We start from the raw sequence: 18,585 nt of genomic DNA on the forward strand, positions 1-18,585 counted from the left end.
TGCACTGGTGAAGGGGGTTGTATTTTTATGACTTAAACACAACTACCAACATGTTTGTAATCATGGTTCTTAAATAATTATATTAAACAAAAATTTTAAATTTAGATGAACGGAAATAGGTAAAATAAACAGGCTTACAATGATTAACTATGGACAAATATCACAGAGGTAATGACTGATATTCAAGCACATAATTACAACTAAATTCTGATTGAATGTGTTATTTCAGAAAAAAGTATGAGGCAACTAAGCATAGTGCACAATAGTGTACCACAGTACACAATTACATCTAGTGGAAGAAAAAAAAATCATAGTGGGGCCGGAAAGATAGCACAGCAGTGAGGCGTTTGCCTTACAGTTGATTGTCCCAGGAAGGACCAGGTTGGATTCCTAGCATCACATACAGTCCCCCAGTCCACCAGGGGCAATTTCTGAATGCAGAGCCAGGAGTAACCCCTGAGCACTGTTCAGTGTGTCCCAAAAACCAATCAATCAATGAATAAAGTTTCTTTTAAAAAAGAGGGGGGACAGAGAGGTGGCACTAGCAGTAAGGTATCTGTCTTGCCTGCACTAGCCTAGGATGGACCACAGTTCGGTCCCCGAACGTCCCATATGGTCCCCAAAGTCAGGAGCAATTTTTGAGCATATAGCCTGGAGTAACCCCTGAGTGTAACTGGTGTGGCCCAAAAAACAAAAACAAATAAAAAAGAAAGAAAAAAAAAGAAAGAAAGAAAGAAAGAAAGAAAGAAAGAAAGAAAGAAAGAAAGAAAGAAAGAAAGAAAGAAAGAAAGAAAGAAAGACAGAAAGAAAGAAAGAAAGACAGAAAGAAAGAAAGAAAGAAAGAAAGAAAGAAAGAAAGAAAGAAAGAAAGAAAGAAAGAAAGAAAAATCATAGAGAAGTGGCTAGAGAGATAGCATAGCGTTAAGGCAACACAGAATGGACCCTGGTTCGAATCTGGCATCCCATATGGTTCCCTGAGCCTGCCAGGAATGAATTCTGAGCGCAGAGCCAGGAGTAACTCCTGCAGGCCACCAGGTGTGACCTAAAAACAAAAAAAAGAAGGGGCCGGGCGGTGGCGCTAAAGGTAAGGTGCCTGCCTTGCCTGCGCTAGCCTAGGACGGACCGCGGTTCGATCCCCCGGTGTCCCATATGGTCCCCCAAGCCAGGAGCAACTTCTGAGCACATAGCCAAGAGTAACCCCTGAGCATTACCGGGTGTGGCCCAAAAACCAAAAAAAAAAAAAAAAAGAAAAGAAAATCATAGAGAAAACAAAATGATCATGATCTGGGCATTACTCATGCCAAAAATCACTTTGAAGGTTATGCTGGGGTGAACCACGAACCATGAACCAAATAGCAGAGGAAGAATAATTATGAAACAAAACCAACAGCTTAATCCAAAGGCCATGTCTCCCCTTCAGAGTCACAAAATGGGGCTGTAGCGATAGCACAGAGGTAGGGTGTTTGCTTTGCGTAAGCCAGACCCAACTGAACCAGCTTCAATCCCAGCATCCCAAATAGTTCCCCAAGCCTGCCAGGAGAATTTCTTTATTTTTTTGTTTTGTTTTGTTTTGGGTGGTGCTCAGGAGTTACTCCTGGCTCTGCACTCAGAAATCGCTCCTGGCAGACTCAAGGAGCCGGGGACTGGACCTGTGTCTTTCCCAGATCAGCTGCATGCAAGGCCAACACCCTACTGCTGTGCTATCACTCTGGCCCCTACCAGGAGCAATTTCTGAGTGCAAAGCCAGGATTAACCCCTTAGCACCAGCAGGTGTGAATTCCATTCAAAAATAAGTAAATAAATAAGAAAGGTCACAAAATGACTCTCTGACTGGACTGATTCCCTGGGGGACTTTTAGAAAATGCAAACAAGTCATCTGAATTCTTGCTTGCCAAGTGATTGTCTTTTATGTCAACCTCACGAGAGCAACAAGGCAAGCCTTAGGGAAATTCTGTAACCATTTACCAGGGAGAAAACTGCTAAGGCACTTGAGTCTGGTCTATTCTACACTTACCAATTATTTCTGGGTCTAGTCTATTCCACACTCACCAACTGTTTTCTGATCTAGACAACTTAAAGTCTCTAGTCCTATGAGCTGAAATCATTACTATTTTTCTTGTAGTAGACTTTTTATTTTATTTCCATTATTGTTTTACTTATTTATTTAGTCACACTTGGCTGTGTTCAGGGATAATTCCAGCTCATTGTTCAAGGTCACTTCTAACAGTATTCAGGAACTAGGTAGGGTTGGTGATCACAGCCAGGCCTATGTCATGCAATACATTCAGTTAACCAGTGAGCTAGCTCTCCGATTCCCTATGTTTTCTTTTTCAATAAAAGTCAATATATTAACATCACAGGGGCAGAGCAATAGAACAGTAGTACGGCGTTTGCTTTGCTCTCAGCCAACCCATTTCCAGGCCATCCCATATGGTTTCCCAAACTTGCCAGGAGTGATTTCTAAGCACAAAGCCAGGAGTAACCCCTGAGCATCAGATGTAGCCCAGAAACCAAAAATAAATCAAATAAATCAACATCACTTTGTTACTCTTTTTTTTTTTTTTTTTTTTTGGTTTTTGGGCCACACCCAGTAACGCTCAGGGGTTACTCCTGGCTATGTGCTCAGAAGTTGCTCCTGGCTTGGGGGACCATATGGGACACCGGGGGATCGAACCGCGGTCCGTCCAAGGCTAGCGCAGGCACCTTACCTTTAGCGCCACCGCCCGGCCCTTTGTTACTCTTTTTCTCTTCAAAAAATTGATGATATGAGGCTGGAGCGGTGGCACTAGTGGTAAGGCATCTGCTTTGCATGCGCTAGCCTAGGACAAACCCCGGTTCAATCCCCCAGCATCCCATATGAGCCCCCAAGCCAAGAGCGATTTCTGAGCACATAGCCAGGAGTAACCCCTAAGTGTCACCAGTTGTGGCCCAAACACCCCCCCAAAAAATAATAATAATGCAGTCTCAGAGCCAGAAATACTATATAGTAGGTAAGATGCTTGCCTTGCATGAAGCTGACCAGGGTTGGAACCCCAGCAAGCATCTCCTATGAACCCCCAATTCCTGCTAGAAGTGGTCTTTGATCACAGAGTCGGGAGTTAGCTCTGAGAACTGCCAGGTGTGACCCAAAAACCAAATGAGTAAATAAATTCCTGGCATATGAAATGGTCATTTCTTCTATTCAGCTAACATCAGAAACTATACCCAGGGGCCAGAGAGATAGCATGGAAGTAGGGCATTTGCCTTGCATGCTGAAGGATGGTGGTTTGAATCCCAGTATCTCCTCTGGTCCCCCAACCCTGCCAGGAGCGATTTCTAAGCGTAGAGCCAGGAGTAACCCCTAAGCACTGCCAGGTGTGAACCAAAAACCAAAAACCAAAAAAAAAAAAAAACAAAAACCCTGTACCCAAAGACCAAATACATGAACTAAAAAGAAAAACTCCTGAAGTGGGCCATGTCAATCACATATGTACAAGCTCTGAGTAATAGAGAGATCCATTATTTAGGAACTGAAGCACAACCCAGTTTTAAAAGGATATATTACTTGGGTTATAGTTAACCAAAAAGAAGTAGGAGTGACTGGCTTTTACCACATCTTTCCCTACTTCATTACTTTCTCTATTTTATTATCTCCTTCACTTCATCCTCCCCCATTACACCAACTGACCAGGAATGCTTTCGCTACACCATTTCTCATCCTCTTGGCTTCACTTCAAAATGTAGGTTTATGGGCCAGAGGAAAAGTACAGTGGGAAGGGTATTTGCCTCACCTGAGAACTCTATATGAACTCTGAACCCCACTATGAGTAAACCCTGAGAGCAGAGCTAGGAGAAAGAAGGCTTGAGCACTGCTGAGTGTGGCCAAAAGACCAAAACAAAAAATATGCAACAGTACAGAGCAATAATACAGCACGGTAGGATGTTTACCTTGCATGTGGCTAAGCTGGGTTCAATCTCCAGTGATCAATACACCCATCCCTGCTAGGACTAAATCCTGAGCTCAGAGCCAAAAGTAAACCCTGAGTACCTCCAGGTGTGGTGTCCAAACAAACAAAATCTATTTTTAATTGCATGCAATAAACAGCACTGACTTCAGTTGGAGATACTAACCTGTATGCCAGTATGTGTGCAGGCGAGTTTTGTAAATTCAATACATCTGCCATCATTCACATCCCAGAGACACATCTCTCTGTAAAACAAAACAACTTGGTCACAGTGATTTAAAATTCTTTTCTTGGGCCCGGAGAGATAGCACAGTGGCGTTTGCCTTGCAAGCAGCCGATCCAGGACCAAAGGTGGTTGGTTCGAATCCCGGTGTCCCATATGGTCCCCTGTGCCTGCCAGGAGCTATTTCTGAGCAGACAGCCAGGAGTAACCCCTGAGCACTGCCGGGTGTGACCCAAAAAACAAAAAACAAAAACAAATAAAATTCTTTTCTTTTTCTTTTTCTTTTTTCTTTTTTTTTTTGTTTGTTTGTTTGTTTGTTTTTGGGCCATACCAGTGGTGCTCAGGGGTTATTCCTGGCTCTGCACTCGGAAATTGCTCCTGGCAGGCTTGGGGGACTATATGGGATGCCGGGGATCAAACCCAGGTTCATCCCAGGTCAGCAGCATACAAGGCAAACAGCCTATCACTGTGCTATCACTACAGCCCCTAAAATTCTTTTCTCTCTTATTTTTTTTTAGTTTTTGGGCCACACCCGGTGACGCTCAGGGGCTACTCCTGGCTATTCGCTCAGAAATCACTTCTGGCTTGGGGACCATATGGGAGCCAGGGAATCGAACCATGGTCTGTCCTAGGTTAGCACATGCAAGGCAAACGCCCTATTGCTTGCGCCACTGCTCCAGCCCTAAAATTTTTTTGTTTGTTTTGTTTATTTGTTTTTGGGTCACACCCACTGGTGCTCAGGGGTCACTCCTGGCTCTGTGCTCAGAAATTATTCCTGGCAGGTATGGGGAATCATATGGGATGCCGGGATTCGAACCACCATCCGACCTGGATTGGCTGCTTGCAAGGCAAACGCCTTACCACTGTGCTATCTCTTCGGGCCCTAATTTTTTTTTTTTTTTTTTTTTTTTTTGGTTTTTCGGTCACATCTGGCAGCGCTCAGGGGTTACTCCTGGCTCTATGCTCAGAAATAGGTCCTCGCAGGCTCGGGAGACCGTATGGAATGCCGGGATTCGAACAGCCGTCCTTCTGCATGCAAGGCAAACACCTTACCTCCGTGCCATCTCTCCGGCCCCAATTTTTTTTAATAGAAAAGTAGATACACAGTCTTGGTGTGATGCAGTAGCTCCACCCTGGACCCCTCTCACCCCCAACTCAAGCCACATTCTTTCCAGGCACTGAGAGCATCACCCCCACCTCCCAATGGCTTGCTCTGGGCCGGTGGAGTCCAGTGAGTGGTTCCCGCAAAAACTAATATGAGATCCTGTGGGATTTTCTTTCTCCTTTCTAAACAGTGACTTTCTCAGACAGCCGTTATTCATTCACCTCCAACTTCAAAGAATTACAACAAGGTCGGGCACATCTCCATGAGACAAGCAGCAAGTGATCATCCCATAAAAAGACATGAATTTTTTTTCCAGTGGCATGGGATGGAGGAGGTTGTATATGTCCAGCAGCATTTAGGGACTTGCTCAGAGGACTCTGTGGTGCCAGGGACTGAACTCAGGGCTCCAGCATGGAAATCAGGTACACCAACTTGCTGAACTTTCTCCCTAGCCCTAAAAAACTCTTAATGTAAGAACAATGGAATGTTTCATTGGCACAACTAGGAAAATTAGTAATACAAGTTTCAATTTAAATACAAAAATTAAACTCAATGGAGCTGTGAGTTTGATATGATTGGGAGGAGTTGGAGGCATCCTGTTGTCAGTGTTTTTCTTTTTAAATTTTGGGGCCGCACCAAGTGATGCTCAGGTTTCACCCTTTACAGTGCTTAAGAGAACATATAGGATTCCGAGGATTGAACCCAGTCAGCCCTGTGCAAGGCAGGCACCTTACCTACTGCACTATCTCTCTGACTCTGATTATTGTTTTAAGGTATCTTTTCCTATATTCCAAATGGTACTAAATAGTGTTTTTGTTGTTGTTTTGGTTTGGTTTTTGGGCCACACCCAGCAGCGTTCAGGGATTACTCCTGGATCTACACTCAAAAATAGGTCCTGACTCAGGACTATACGGGATGCTGGAGATCAAACCCGGGTCTTTCCTGGATTGGCCACATGCAAGGCAAATGCCCTTCCTGATGTGCTATCAACTTGCCCCTGAAATAATTTTTAAAAACAATGTACTTGGGAGCCGAAGAGGTAGTGCAGCAATAGGGCCTTGCACGCAGCTGACCCAGGACGGACCTCTCAGTTCAATCCCCAGTGTCCCATACGATCCCCCAAGCCAGAAGCGATTTCTGAGTGCATAGCCAGGAGTAATCCCTGAGTGTCACCAAGTGTGGCCCAAAAACCAATAAATAAATAAATAAATAAATAAATAAATAAATAAATAAAATTCATAAATAATGAGGTTATACCTCTTAAAATCATTTTTCCAGCTCTCCAACTCTCTTTAATAGCAAAGTGTGTAAGTATGCAATTTTCTCATTTTCAGTTATGTAGCTGCTGCAGTAGATTGACATATAGTACTACAGGAGAGTGTTTTTGCATGGCTCCATCTTCCAAAGTTAAGCTAGGTCAGAATAATTCTAGTTCCACAGAACATGCAAAGTTGTCTACCAGTTCCATAAAAATGCCCCCAAGATCAATGACTATCCTTCTACTTTCCTGGAACTAATAAGTTTCTCAAAGGCAAAACTAGGATAAAATCATAAATTAACATTTTGAATGGTATAATAATAAATTATCATGCTTACCACTAGGCAAAAAAGCATTACCAAAATCAATTAAAAGTATAAAATTTCCCCCTCCCTCCATACTCCAGCGGGGAGTTGCATGGGGAGGAGGGCAGACAGATATCTGGCTTCCAGTTTCCTCTTTGATTCTGGAGGCCAGCTCTTGCCAGGTATGGGATTTGGGGAGGCCCCATGCCGGAGGCCTTCTCCCTAGCCTGAGGAGTGCTGGGAGGCTTGGCAGGCCCCCATTTATCCCCTCTTACTCCCCTGTACTCCAGGCCTTCCCTGGGCACCAGTCCAGGTGGACTCTATAGGGGTCATCAGGCTTTCCCCCTACCTCTCCCTACACTAATGGGAATGCGCTTTGGGAGGAGAGCGGGCCGTTGCAGCACTGGTTTATATTGGGGACAGTCACTGGAAATTTTTTTCCTTGGTCTCCATTTCCAAAACCATGCAGGGGCTAGTGCCCCATGCGTACAATATATATTGATAGTATTACATGCATATAGTTTATATTTTCATAATATCTTATATTGTGACCTTGAACTGCCCTACAAAGCTCATTTCTTATCTTTTACTGCCTCAGTCCCAACCATTATTTCCCCCCATTTACCCATGTAGGTGCAGCTCATGACATGAAGCTCACTACAGAGAATGATGAGTGCAGTTAGAGAAATAACTACACTGAAAACTATCATAACATTGTGAATGAATGAGGGAAATAGAAAGCCTGTCTTGAGTACAAGTGTGGATGGGGTGGGGAGGAGGAAGATCTGGGAAATTGGTGGTGGGAATCTTGCACTGGTAAAGAGGGGTGTTCTTTACATGACTGTAATCATACAACTACAATCATATTTGTAATTACGGTGTTTAAATAAAGATAATTATAAAAAAAGTGTAAAATTGGGGCCGGGTAGGTGGCGCTGGAGGTAAGGTGTCTGCCTTGCAAGCACTAGCCAAGGAAGGACCGTGGTTCGATCCCCCGGCGTCCCATATGGTCCCCCCCAAGCCAGGGGCGATTTCTGAGCACATAGCCAGGAGTAACCCCTGAGCGTCAACCGGGTGTAACCCAAAAACAAAACAAAAAAAAAAGTGTAAAATTGATGTTTTTAAATATGTCAAATATTCTTTTTTAGATTGAAACATCTTAAGTTGGAAAGATATTCCATCAGGAAAAAAAATGTCCTACCAACAAATACACTGGTACTCTTTGAAATAAAGACAGATGAGGATGGGAAAAGTGAAAAAGAAACTACTTACCCACTTTCAGATGCACTGACAATATATTGTTTCTCACCGGAAGCACAAGCTTTAGACAAACAAGTGATGGAAGCCGTATGACCGAACAGCAGTGCTCGGGGATTAACCTGAAATACAAATATAAGTGAATAAGTGAATTTTAAGTACTGAGTTTTGGTTGCTTTATGGGTATTTCTGTTATTGTTGTTGCTATTGTTGGTTTGGGGCCACACCCAACTGTGCTTGCTCGGGGCTTACTTCTGGCTCTATGCTAAGCCACAAGAATCATTCCTGATGGTGCTTGTGGGACCGTATATATGGGTTCCAGGGATTGAACCCGAATGGTCTGTGTGCAAGACAAGTGCTCTCTGTGCTGTGCTATCTCTGCAGCCCAGTACCTAGATTTTTAAAAATGAATCTTCTTCTAGGGGCCAGAGAGATAGCACAGTGGTAGGTCATTTGCCTTAGACACAGAAGGACAATAGTTTGAATCCCAGCCTCCCATATAGTCCCCAGAGCCTGCCAGGAGTGATTTCTGAGCATAGAGCCAGGAGTAACCCCTGAGCACTGCTGGTTGTGACCCAAAAAACAAAACAAAACAAAAAAATTTAATCTTCTTCTGGAATCCTGGTAAAATGTTTAATATAAATATATAACTGTAAATTTGAGAACTGCTACAAACACTAAAATAATTACAGTAGCAAAACCTCAAATCCCACCCACATAAGGCTCACAGTCAGCCTACCCAGCAAGTCTGTGGTCCGTACCAGAACACAGGGAGCATTTGATTTTTATCGAATATAACAGAGTAAAACTGAAAATTTATTCCATAGCCATCTGAAGATCTACTATGGGTTAGGGAGAAATCAAAGAACATGGTAAATTAGTGTGTAAATAATCTGACCTCAGGAGAGCACAAAAGGCAGGAGCATATGTTTCATAGGGACAGGGTTCAAACTCCTGTACTGCCCAGTCTCCTAAACATCAAAGTGACTCCAAGCAATACACCAGGAACCCCTAAGCATCACTGAGTGTAACCCCTGAGGACCACTAATTAGGCATACTCCAAAAACAAGGAAACAAAATATTTGCTTTGAGGGCAGAGAGATAGTACCATAGTTAGGGTGTTTGCCTTAAAGATATCTGACCAAGGTAAGTCTCCAACATTTCATATGGTATGGCCTAAATACCACAAAAAAAAAAAAGTTTCTTATAATTTAGGGGAGAGGGAGAGGAGATTTGATTTGAGGCTATACCCAACAATGCTCAACATCCATTCCTGACTCTGTACTCAGGATTAGTCCTGGTGCTCAGGACACCAAACTCAACTAGAGTCAGCTGCATACAAGACAAGCAAGCATCTCACCCCTGTAATATCCAGCCAGCTGTGGCTTTCTAAATGTGCAACAGGCATTGAATATACTCACTTCCAGGTCTTCAGAAAGATCCCAAAGACAAATCTGCCCATCATGGCATCCAGTGACAATGGTGGCCCCATCGTCAGTTAGAAGCACTGCAGAGATGCAGTGTGTCGGGGCTCTGCGCCCCCAAAGAACGATGGGTAGAACAAGGCTGTTTCCTGCCATTGTGTCTTCAATTCTGAAATGTTATAAGAATAATATAAGAAGTTATGTAAACCTGGTAAAATAAAGAATGTTTTTATTCTTTTTTTCTTTTAATTTGGGCCAAACCTAGAAGCGCTATAGGGTTACTCCTGGCTCTGCTCTCAGATATCGCTCCTAGCAGGCTCAGAGGAGCAAATGGGATGCCAGGAAACGAATCATGGTCTATCTCAGGTTGGCCACATGCAAGACGAACGCCCTGCTGCTGTGCTATCTCTCAGGCCCACAAAGAATATGTTTTTATTTTAAAGTCAACACAACTGGGGCCAGAGTAATAGCACAGAAATAGGGTGTTTGCCTTGTACATGGCTGACCCAGGATGGACCTGGGTTCAACCCCCAGCATCCTAAATGGTCCTCAGAGCCAGGAGTGATTTCTGAGCGCATAGCCAGGAGTAATCCCTGAGTGTCACCAGGTGTGGCCCAAAAACCAAAAAAATAAAAGCAATACGAACTTGCAAAGTACCAGAAAATCTTTTAACCATTAAATACATATATATATGTATATATATCCTCATTGTATATAAGTGTAAGTAACTAAAATTTCAATCCCCACAGTAAATCAAGTAAGAATACCAACAAACCTCTTTCACAGATAAAGATGAGAGTCATAGGGGCCAGAGAGATAGCACAGTGGTAGGGCTTGCATGTGGCATACCTGGAACGAACTCAGGTTCAATTCCTGGCATCCCATATGGTCCCCCAAGCCTGCCAGGAGTGACTTATGAGCGCAGAGCCAGGAGTAACCCCTGAGAGCCACCAGATGTGGCCCCAAAACAAAAACAAACAAAAAGAAAGATGAGGGGCTAGAGAGATAGCACAGTGGTACAGCATTTGCCTTGCATACAGCCAATCCAGGACAGACAGTGGTTTGAATACTGATATCCCATATGGTCCCCTATGCCAGGAAGGATTTCTGAGAGCAGAGCCAAGAATAACTCCCGGGAGTGACCCAAAAATACCAAAAAAAAAAAAAAATTAGAGTAATAAAGAGCCACAATACAGGAGAAATGTGGCCAAAGAGATAGTACCACAGATAAAAGTGCTTGCCTTGCATGCAACTGATCCGAAGTCTATCTCCGAATCCCATTGCACCCCGAGCACAGCCAGGAGTGATTCCTGAGTGTAGAAGGAGTAAGCCTTGACCATTACCAAGTGCAGTCAAAAACCAATCCAAAATTTTTTTAAATAAAAAAAAAAAAAACGAAGTCAGGGGCCAGACTGATAACACAGCAGGGAGGGCGTCTGCCTTACATGCAGCAAACCTGGCTGCATCTCAATGGCTGGCATCCCAAATGGTCCCCCAAAGCTGCCAGGAGTTATTTCTGAGCACAGAACCAGGAGTTCCCTGAGCTCCCCTAGGTATGACAAAAAAAAATTAAAAAATTATAAAGTAAAATACTGTACATACTCGAGTATAAGCCAAGTTTTTCTGGCACAAAATTTGTACTGAAAAGCTGGACTCGCTTATACTCAGGTTACACAGGTTATTTCATTCGGTGCATGCGTGTAGTCTCCAGTCGTTTTCCACTGTCTGCTGGAGGGGACAGTGCTTCAGCTCAGTCCACAAGTCGTGGATGAGCTGAAGAGGTAGGCGGCTGGACTGAACTGGATGCCACTGAACTATTTAACCCACAATATTCTGAGCCTTGTATGAGACCCAAAGCAGTGATGGTGATATCTGTGAACTCAGTGATGACAGCAATGTCTATTCTGATACCCTCACATCAGATACAGCTGAAGCTCTGTTTGGACATACAGATGATGAAGAGGATTCAGCTTTGAAGGATTTTAACCTTTGTGATTTAGCCTGATTACCTGTTAAGCTACCATTTTCTGCACTTTAAAGTTTTAAAGTTATTGTTGCTAGTTTACAGTTTTTATTTAGCAATAGTATTGAAAACATTTAACCTACTGATTCCTCAATTACTGTAATTGTTTTGGGTATATTTTTTATTTTTAAAATTTATCAGTGGTGGGCCAGACAGATAGCCTGGAGGTAAGGCATTTGCCTTTCATGCAGAAGGACAGTGGTTCGAATCCCGGCACTCATATGGTCCCCCATGCCTGCCAGGGGCGATTTCTGAGCATGGAGCCAGGAGTAACTCCTGAGCGCTGCCGGGTGTGACCCGCCCCCCCCCCCAAAATTTACCAGTGGCTGCTGCATTTTCCATGTCGGCTTATACTTGAGTCATTAAGTTTTCCCAGTTTTTAAGGGTAAAACTGGAGGTGGTCAGCTTATACTCAGAATGGCTTATACTCGAGGATATAGGTAATAAAAACTAAGAGAAGGTAAAATAATGTGGCACAAATCAGCACCCATACAGCCCAAGTTCAGAAGTGTACTTTGCTACACAAAATGACAAGTGAGGTCTCAAAATATTAAGCCTCTGAACCATAAGAAAGAGCAATGTCAAGAAGAATTCAGCATTGTTTCTCAGTGTAACAGACACTAAAAAGAGAAACTCATTCAACCATATTAATGACAGATCCCTTATATCTCAAGGTCATCTCTGATAAACCCTGCAATATAAAGGATATGCCCTCTTGGTGTTTTGTTTTCTTTTCGTTGTACTGAAAACCGTGGTCTCCCATGTACACTTAGACAGGGAACCCCCAAAATCAATTCAACTTCTCTTGCTCATAAAGGGCAGGTCAAGACCACATGAAAAGGAAGGACCAAGCCCTGGTGAGCATGAAAACACCATTATTATCTTTTTTTTTTTTTTGGGGGGGGGGGAGCCACACCCGTTTGATGCTCAGGGGTTACTCCTGGCTAAGCGCTCAGAAATCGCCCCTGGCTTGGAGGAACCATATGGGATGCCGGGGGATCGAACTGCGGTCCTTCCTTGGCTAGCGCTTGCAAGGCAGACACCTTACCTCTAGCGCAACCTCACCGGCCCCGAAAACACCATCTTTAAACCCACTGTTGTCAGTTAAAATCTATTTCCAAGGGTTAGAGAGATAGCACAGTAGTGAGACATTTGCCTTGCATGCGGCCTACCCGGGAGGTTGATTCCTGGCATCCCATGTGGTCCCACAGCCTGCCAGGGGTGATTTCTGAGTAAAGAGCCAGGAGTAACCCCTGAGCGCCACCGGGTGTGGCCCCAAAAACCAATCAATTAATCAATCAATAAATAAAAAGTTTAAAAAAAATAAAACTATTTCCAGTAAAGAATTTAAATTTGAGGCTGGGACTCTAGCTCAAGTGTCCAGACAAAGCTTGTGCAGTGTCAGGATTTAATCCTGGCATTGCACAGCTTCCAAGCACTTCCTGGAGTATGCACAACAATAAAATTAGTAGCAACCAGAAGATGGGTCAGGGACTACTAGCTCAGACAATTTAGAAATAAAAACTGGAACCATCAAAGAGTAGATCCGGTAGAAGAAAGAAGATTCTCCCAGATCTTAAGAGACATAAATGTGTCACCTGTAGGCTTAACAGATCAATCCAAAGAAATGGTCACTACAGCAGGTTTCTTTTCTGCTCAAGACTTTTTTCATGACATAAAATAATATGTATCTATAACTGTATACCTTTTAGAATGCTAATGCTTAGAAATTTTCAGGAACACTTAGAAGGATGGTTGCTTTCTGTGAAAGAAATCAGTTTGAGGGTAGAAGAGATAGTACAGCATGTAGAGAACTGTCTTGCATACAATGAGATGGATTGGGTCTCTGACACCCCATATGGTCCCCCAAGCAGGAGTAATCCCTGAGCACAAAGCCAGGAATAAGCCCTGCACACCAAAAGGTGTATTCCCCACTGCCCCCCCAAAAAATGAGTTTAATAGCCATGGTTTTATTCCTAGAAGAGACTTTTAAGACTTATTCCAAGTCTTTATTTTCATTCTTGATTTGTTTTATATATATATATATATATATATACTGGTTTTGGGGCCACACCGGGTGATGCTCAGCAGTTACTCCTGGCTATGAGCTCAGAAAACACTCTTGGCTTGGGGAACCATATGGGATGCCGGGGATCAAACCCAGGTCTGTCCTGGGTCAGCCACGTGATAGGCAAATGCTCTACCACTGCGCTATTGCTCCGGCCCTATTTTATTTTCATTTTTAAACTGTTATGACAGAGGGGAGGCTGCTAGGGCTCCAACCTGCATTGTTCAAGAGACAAAACCCACAGCCTCAAATTGCAAGCCTTGTGTTCTACTATTCCAGCCATATCCCCAAAAGTTTTTGTTTTAAGTTACTACTCCCACACTCTAAATAAATGAAAACTAAAAAAAATACATGTCCGGGGCGTGGTGGCGCATCAGTAGGGGTGTTTGCCTTGCAGGCAGTTGACCTAGGACAGACCATGGTTCAATCCCCCAGCATCCCTTATGGTCCCCCAAGCCAGGAGCTATTTCTGAGCACATAGCCAGAAATAACCCCTGAGCATCATCAGATATGGCCCAAAAAACAAAAATAAATAAATAGCATGGCCTTCATCAAGTTGATCACTCCACTAAAAATAATAATAATGGAGGCCAGAGAGATAGCACAGCGGTAAGGCATTTGCCTTGCATGCAGAAGGACGTTGGTTTGAATCCCGGTATCCCATATGGTCCCCCGAGCCTGCCGGGGGGCGATTTCTGAGCATAGAGCCAGGAATAACAACTGAGTGCTGCTGGGTGTGACCCAAAAACCAAAATAAATAAATAAATAATAGGGGCTGGAGTGGTAGTGCAGTGGTAGAGCGTATGCCTTGCATGTGGCTGACCCAGGATGGACCTGGGTTCGATCCCTGGTCTCCCAGGTGTGGCCCAAAAACCAAAAAAAAAAAATAAAAATAAAAATCATAATAAATAATAAATAATAATAAAATTGGGGCCGGAGTTATAGGACAGCAGATAGGCCTTTACCTATCACAGAGCACACAGCTGACCTGGGATCGATACCCAGCATCCCATCTGGTCCCCCAAGTCTGCTCGGAGTGATTTTTGAGCACAAAGTCAGAAATAGCCCTCGGACACTGCCAGATATGGTCCAAAAACCAAAAATAAATAAATGTATTAATTTTTTTGTTTGTTTTTTGGGCCATACCCATTTGACGCTCAGGGGTTACTCCTGGCTATGCGCTCAGAAATCGCTCCTGGCTTGGGGGGACCATATGGGACGCCAGGGGTTCGAACCTCGGGCTGTCCTATGCTAGCGCTTGCAAGGCAGACACCTTACCTCTAGCGCTATCTTCCCGGCCCTAATAAATGTATTAATTTAATTAAAACTTTGTTTTATTAACACTAAAAGGAATATACTTAAGAAAAGACTACAAGTACACTTTCTATTAATAAAACTATGTATTCACTATCTGACACCATTCACTATTAGGACATCAGCAACTATTACCACATTCCAATTTTAATAGTGAATGAAAGAAAGCACCGGGCTGATTTTAATAAATGTGGTGTGCTCTGACCCTTGCTGAATACACTGGCAACAATAACTTTCTCAGAAAGAGAATCTGAAAGGAGTTCATTTTGCCATGGCAACAGTGTTCAGTTTTAAATTGGAGCAGCAAAGAGAAGATTTCTCTTGATTAAATAAATTCACAGCATGGAACACAATATGGTGAGAATTGGGAAGAAAAAGATTTCTCCAGATATCTGAGGATGCATGTTCAATGATTACTGCCTGGCTTACAGAGAAGTAAATAATAGAGGCTCAGGGGTAAGGAACTGAATGTGCTACAAGGAGACCTGCTGGCCCAGAGGCAACAGGACAGAACCTTCTTTCTGACATCCCAGAGCCAAGGCAACTGAAGGAAACCTGTCGGAACAGATCATTTAATAGCTATGTGGTAACAAGGAGATAGTTGACACCAAAAATTTTTGTTTTGTTTTGTTTTGTTTTTGAGTCATACACAGCAGCACTCCTGGGTTACTCCTGGCTCTGCACTCAGAAATTGCTCCTGGGGGGGACCATATGAGATTCTGGGATTCGTACCACCGTCCATCATGAATTGACTGCATGCAAGGCAAATGCCCTACCACTGTGAAATCTCTTCAGCACCTCACACTAAAATTTCTGACTCAACTTCTCCAGAGACTACCAAATTAGATGCCTTAGGACAGAATCCAGCCCCCACATTCTCACAACCATGAACAAACAATCACAGAGACTTTCAGGAAAACTCTTGCTTAGGTAATAGAGGATCTTCACAAGGCCTGTGGTGTCTACAACAAGAGAAGGTATTTGGCTCTGGGTTCTGGAAACCACAAACAGGAAGCCAAGCTGTTGGAAAGGCCAGTTCTTTAGAGGATTGGGAAGGGAAGGATCTTTCCAGGCCCGGTTCTGTGGCTTAGAGAAGGCCACTTTCACACACTTGTATATGCAAATCTCCAAATGTCCTCCATCCGTAAGAACATTAGTTGTACTTGATCAGAGTGTGCCCCAATGACCTAAACTAATGGACCCATCTCCAAATCATTTCACATCCCAAGGTACAGGAGGGTGGAACTTGAAAGGCAGATGAATTTTAGGACAAAACAATTCAACCTGTGTTCTGTCAAAGAAACATAACCTTGGCTAATTAATTATCAAAAAGTTATTCTCCTTAAGGAAATAATGGTAAAAAATGTCGCTGTATCTTTCTCAGGGGATCAGAATTCATTGCCATGGATATAATAAAGGTAGAAGTATAGAAAAGCTAACAAAGTGTAAAATAAAGAAACAGATGGTTTAGAAAGCAAGACTAGTGCCTTACTGTTTAACACCTCTAAGAAGGATGAATCCATACTAACATTAAATTGCAGTTCATCACTTAAATAAATAGGTAGATCCTGTTCTAAAGATATTTTTGTTTGTTAATTTTAAAAAGTATACAGGGGCTGAGGCGATGATAGCACAGCGCTAAGGCATATGCCTTAGGACAACATAGGACAACATAGGACAAATCCCAGTTAGAATTCTGGCAACCCATATGAACTCCTGAGCCTGCCAGGAGTGACTTCTGAGCGCAGAACCAGGAGTAACCCCTGAGCTACGCCAGTGTGACAAAAAAAAAAAAAAAAAAGTATACAAATTATTCCAGATTTAACCATTTAATTAGGTAGGACACTAAAATCCAAGTTTGAATGTCTTTTAACTGATTGACAGATAAGCGAAGACACCCTATGTTAGAAAGGGGAGATTATGGGTTTTGTTTTTGTTTTGGGGTCACAGCTATGCTTGGGTCTCACTCTCAGCTCTGTGCTAGATATCACTCCTGGGGGACTTGGGGGACCATATATGGTGCCAGGGATCAAACACACATGTAATACAATAGTCCTACTGACTGTAATATAGCTCCAGACTGAAAAAGAAAAATGGGATTGGGGAGCATTCACACTAAACAATGTATACAGGTTACTCCTGGCCAGAGGAATCACTACACGCCAGAGGAATCACTAATAGGGATACTCAGAAGACCATATGAGATGCCAAGGATCAACCACAAGTTAGTCCTGAGCAAGACAAACACGTTACTCACTATGCTATCTCTCCAGCACCCCCCCGCCCCGCCCAATTTTTTTTTTTTTTGGTTTTGAATTTGGTTTGCTTTTGGGCCACTCCCGATGGTCTTCAGGAGTTACTCCTGGCTCTGCACTCAGGAATCACTCCTAGAAGGCTCTTGGACCATATGGGATGCCGTGGATTGAACCAGATAAACTGTGTACAAGGCACATGCTCTAACCACTGTGCTATCACTCTAGCCCCAGCCTCAGCCCCAAAATTTTTTAAGAGGAATAAAAGAGAAGGTAAATTAGAGCACAGTTTTTCAGTCATCATCAAGCTTTTACTCTTTTTCTCAGTTAAAAAAAAACCTCTTTACAGGGTCAAAGTGATAGCACAGTGGTAGGGCGTTTGCCTTGCACGGGGCAATCCAGGATAGACCTTGGTTCAATCCCCAGCGTCCCATATGGTCCCCTGAGCCAGGAGCTATTTCTGAGCACATAGCCAAGAGTAATCCGAGTGTCACCACAGTGCAGCCCAAAAAGAAAAAAAAAAGAAAAAAAATCCTCTTCTTTATTTCCAACATTCACAATGAATGTAGGAAATATTCTAAAATGCTTTCTATGGAATTTAGTCCTATATTAAGTTCTTCCCTGGCTCGGAAGTTTCTTTTCCTTTGGCTTCCTAATAAACTTTTCAATAAAGAAATAAAATTAGGGGGTGGGGGGCGGAGAGATAGCACGACGGTAAGGCGTTTGCCTTAGATGCAGGAGGATGGTGGTTCAAATCCCAGCATCCTATATGGTCCCCTGAGCCTGCCAGGAGCAATTTCTGAGCATAGAGCTAGGAGTAACCCCTGAGCACTGTCGGGTGTGTCCCAAAAACAAAAACAAAAAATAAAAAGAAATAAATTTTTGTTTGTTTGTTTGGTTGGTTGGTTTGGGCCACTACTGGTGGCACTCTGACTCTGCACTCAGAAATTTCTCCTGGCAGGCTCGGGAGACCATATGGAATGCCGGGAATCGAACCCAGTCTGTCCCAGATTAGCTCATGCCGTGCTCTGACCCAAAGAATAAATGCTTTCTATTATAAGAAAATTACTTAGGGGGCTGGAGAGATAGCATGGAGGTAAGGCATTTGCCTTGAATGCTGAAGGTCAGTGGTTCGAATCCTGGCATCCCATAAGGTCCCCTGAGCCTGCCAGGAGCGATTTCTGAGTGGAGAGCCAGGAGTAACACCTGAGTGCTGCCAGGTGTAATCCGAAAACCAAAAAAATAAAAAAATAAATAAAAATAATTGAATTTTAAAAAGGTAAATGAAGTAAGGCATACAAGAGGACTGACAAAGGAGAAATTAAGCTATCATTTTTGATACTTTAATTTCTGACATTATTTTAATTTCTCACATTTGCCTTTTTCACCTAATTTTACCTTAATTTTACAGA

At 43.1% G+C, this 18,585-nt stretch overlaps 1 protein-coding gene and 1 non-coding gene across 4 annotated transcripts in view; both read right to left on the bottom strand.

Moving 5' to 3' along the window:
- WDR7 (WD repeat domain 7) overlaps positions 1-18,585 on the bottom strand; it is a 383,220-nt gene that overhangs the window by 342,353 nt on the left and 22,282 nt on the right. For all 3 annotated transcript variants that reach the window (XM_049782166.1, XM_049782164.1, XM_049782165.1), the window contains exons 2-4: positions 9,514-9,685; positions 8,108-8,214; positions 4,111-4,189 (exon numbers count right to left, since the gene is read on the bottom strand). In XM_049782166.1, coding sequence (XP_049638123.1) covers positions 4,111-4,189; positions 8,108-8,214; positions 9,514-9,672 — 345 coding nt within the window. In that variant the 5' untranslated portion in view covers positions 9,673-9,685. The remainder of the gene's footprint in view (positions 1-4,110; positions 4,190-8,107; positions 8,215-9,513; positions 9,686-18,585) is intronic.
- LOC126021083 (small Cajal body-specific RNA 23) lies at positions 12,275-12,404 on the bottom strand. The gene has a single exon (XR_007499696.1). It is a non-coding gene; the product is annotated as a small Cajal body-specific RNA 23 (non-coding RNA).

The sequence above is a fragment of the Suncus etruscus genome, chromosome 10 (genome assembly GCF_024139225.1).
Source record: "Suncus etruscus isolate mSunEtr1 chromosome 10, mSunEtr1.pri.cur, whole genome shotgun sequence".
Taxonomy (NCBI): domain Eukaryota; kingdom Metazoa; phylum Chordata; class Mammalia; order Eulipotyphla; family Soricidae; genus Suncus; species Suncus etruscus.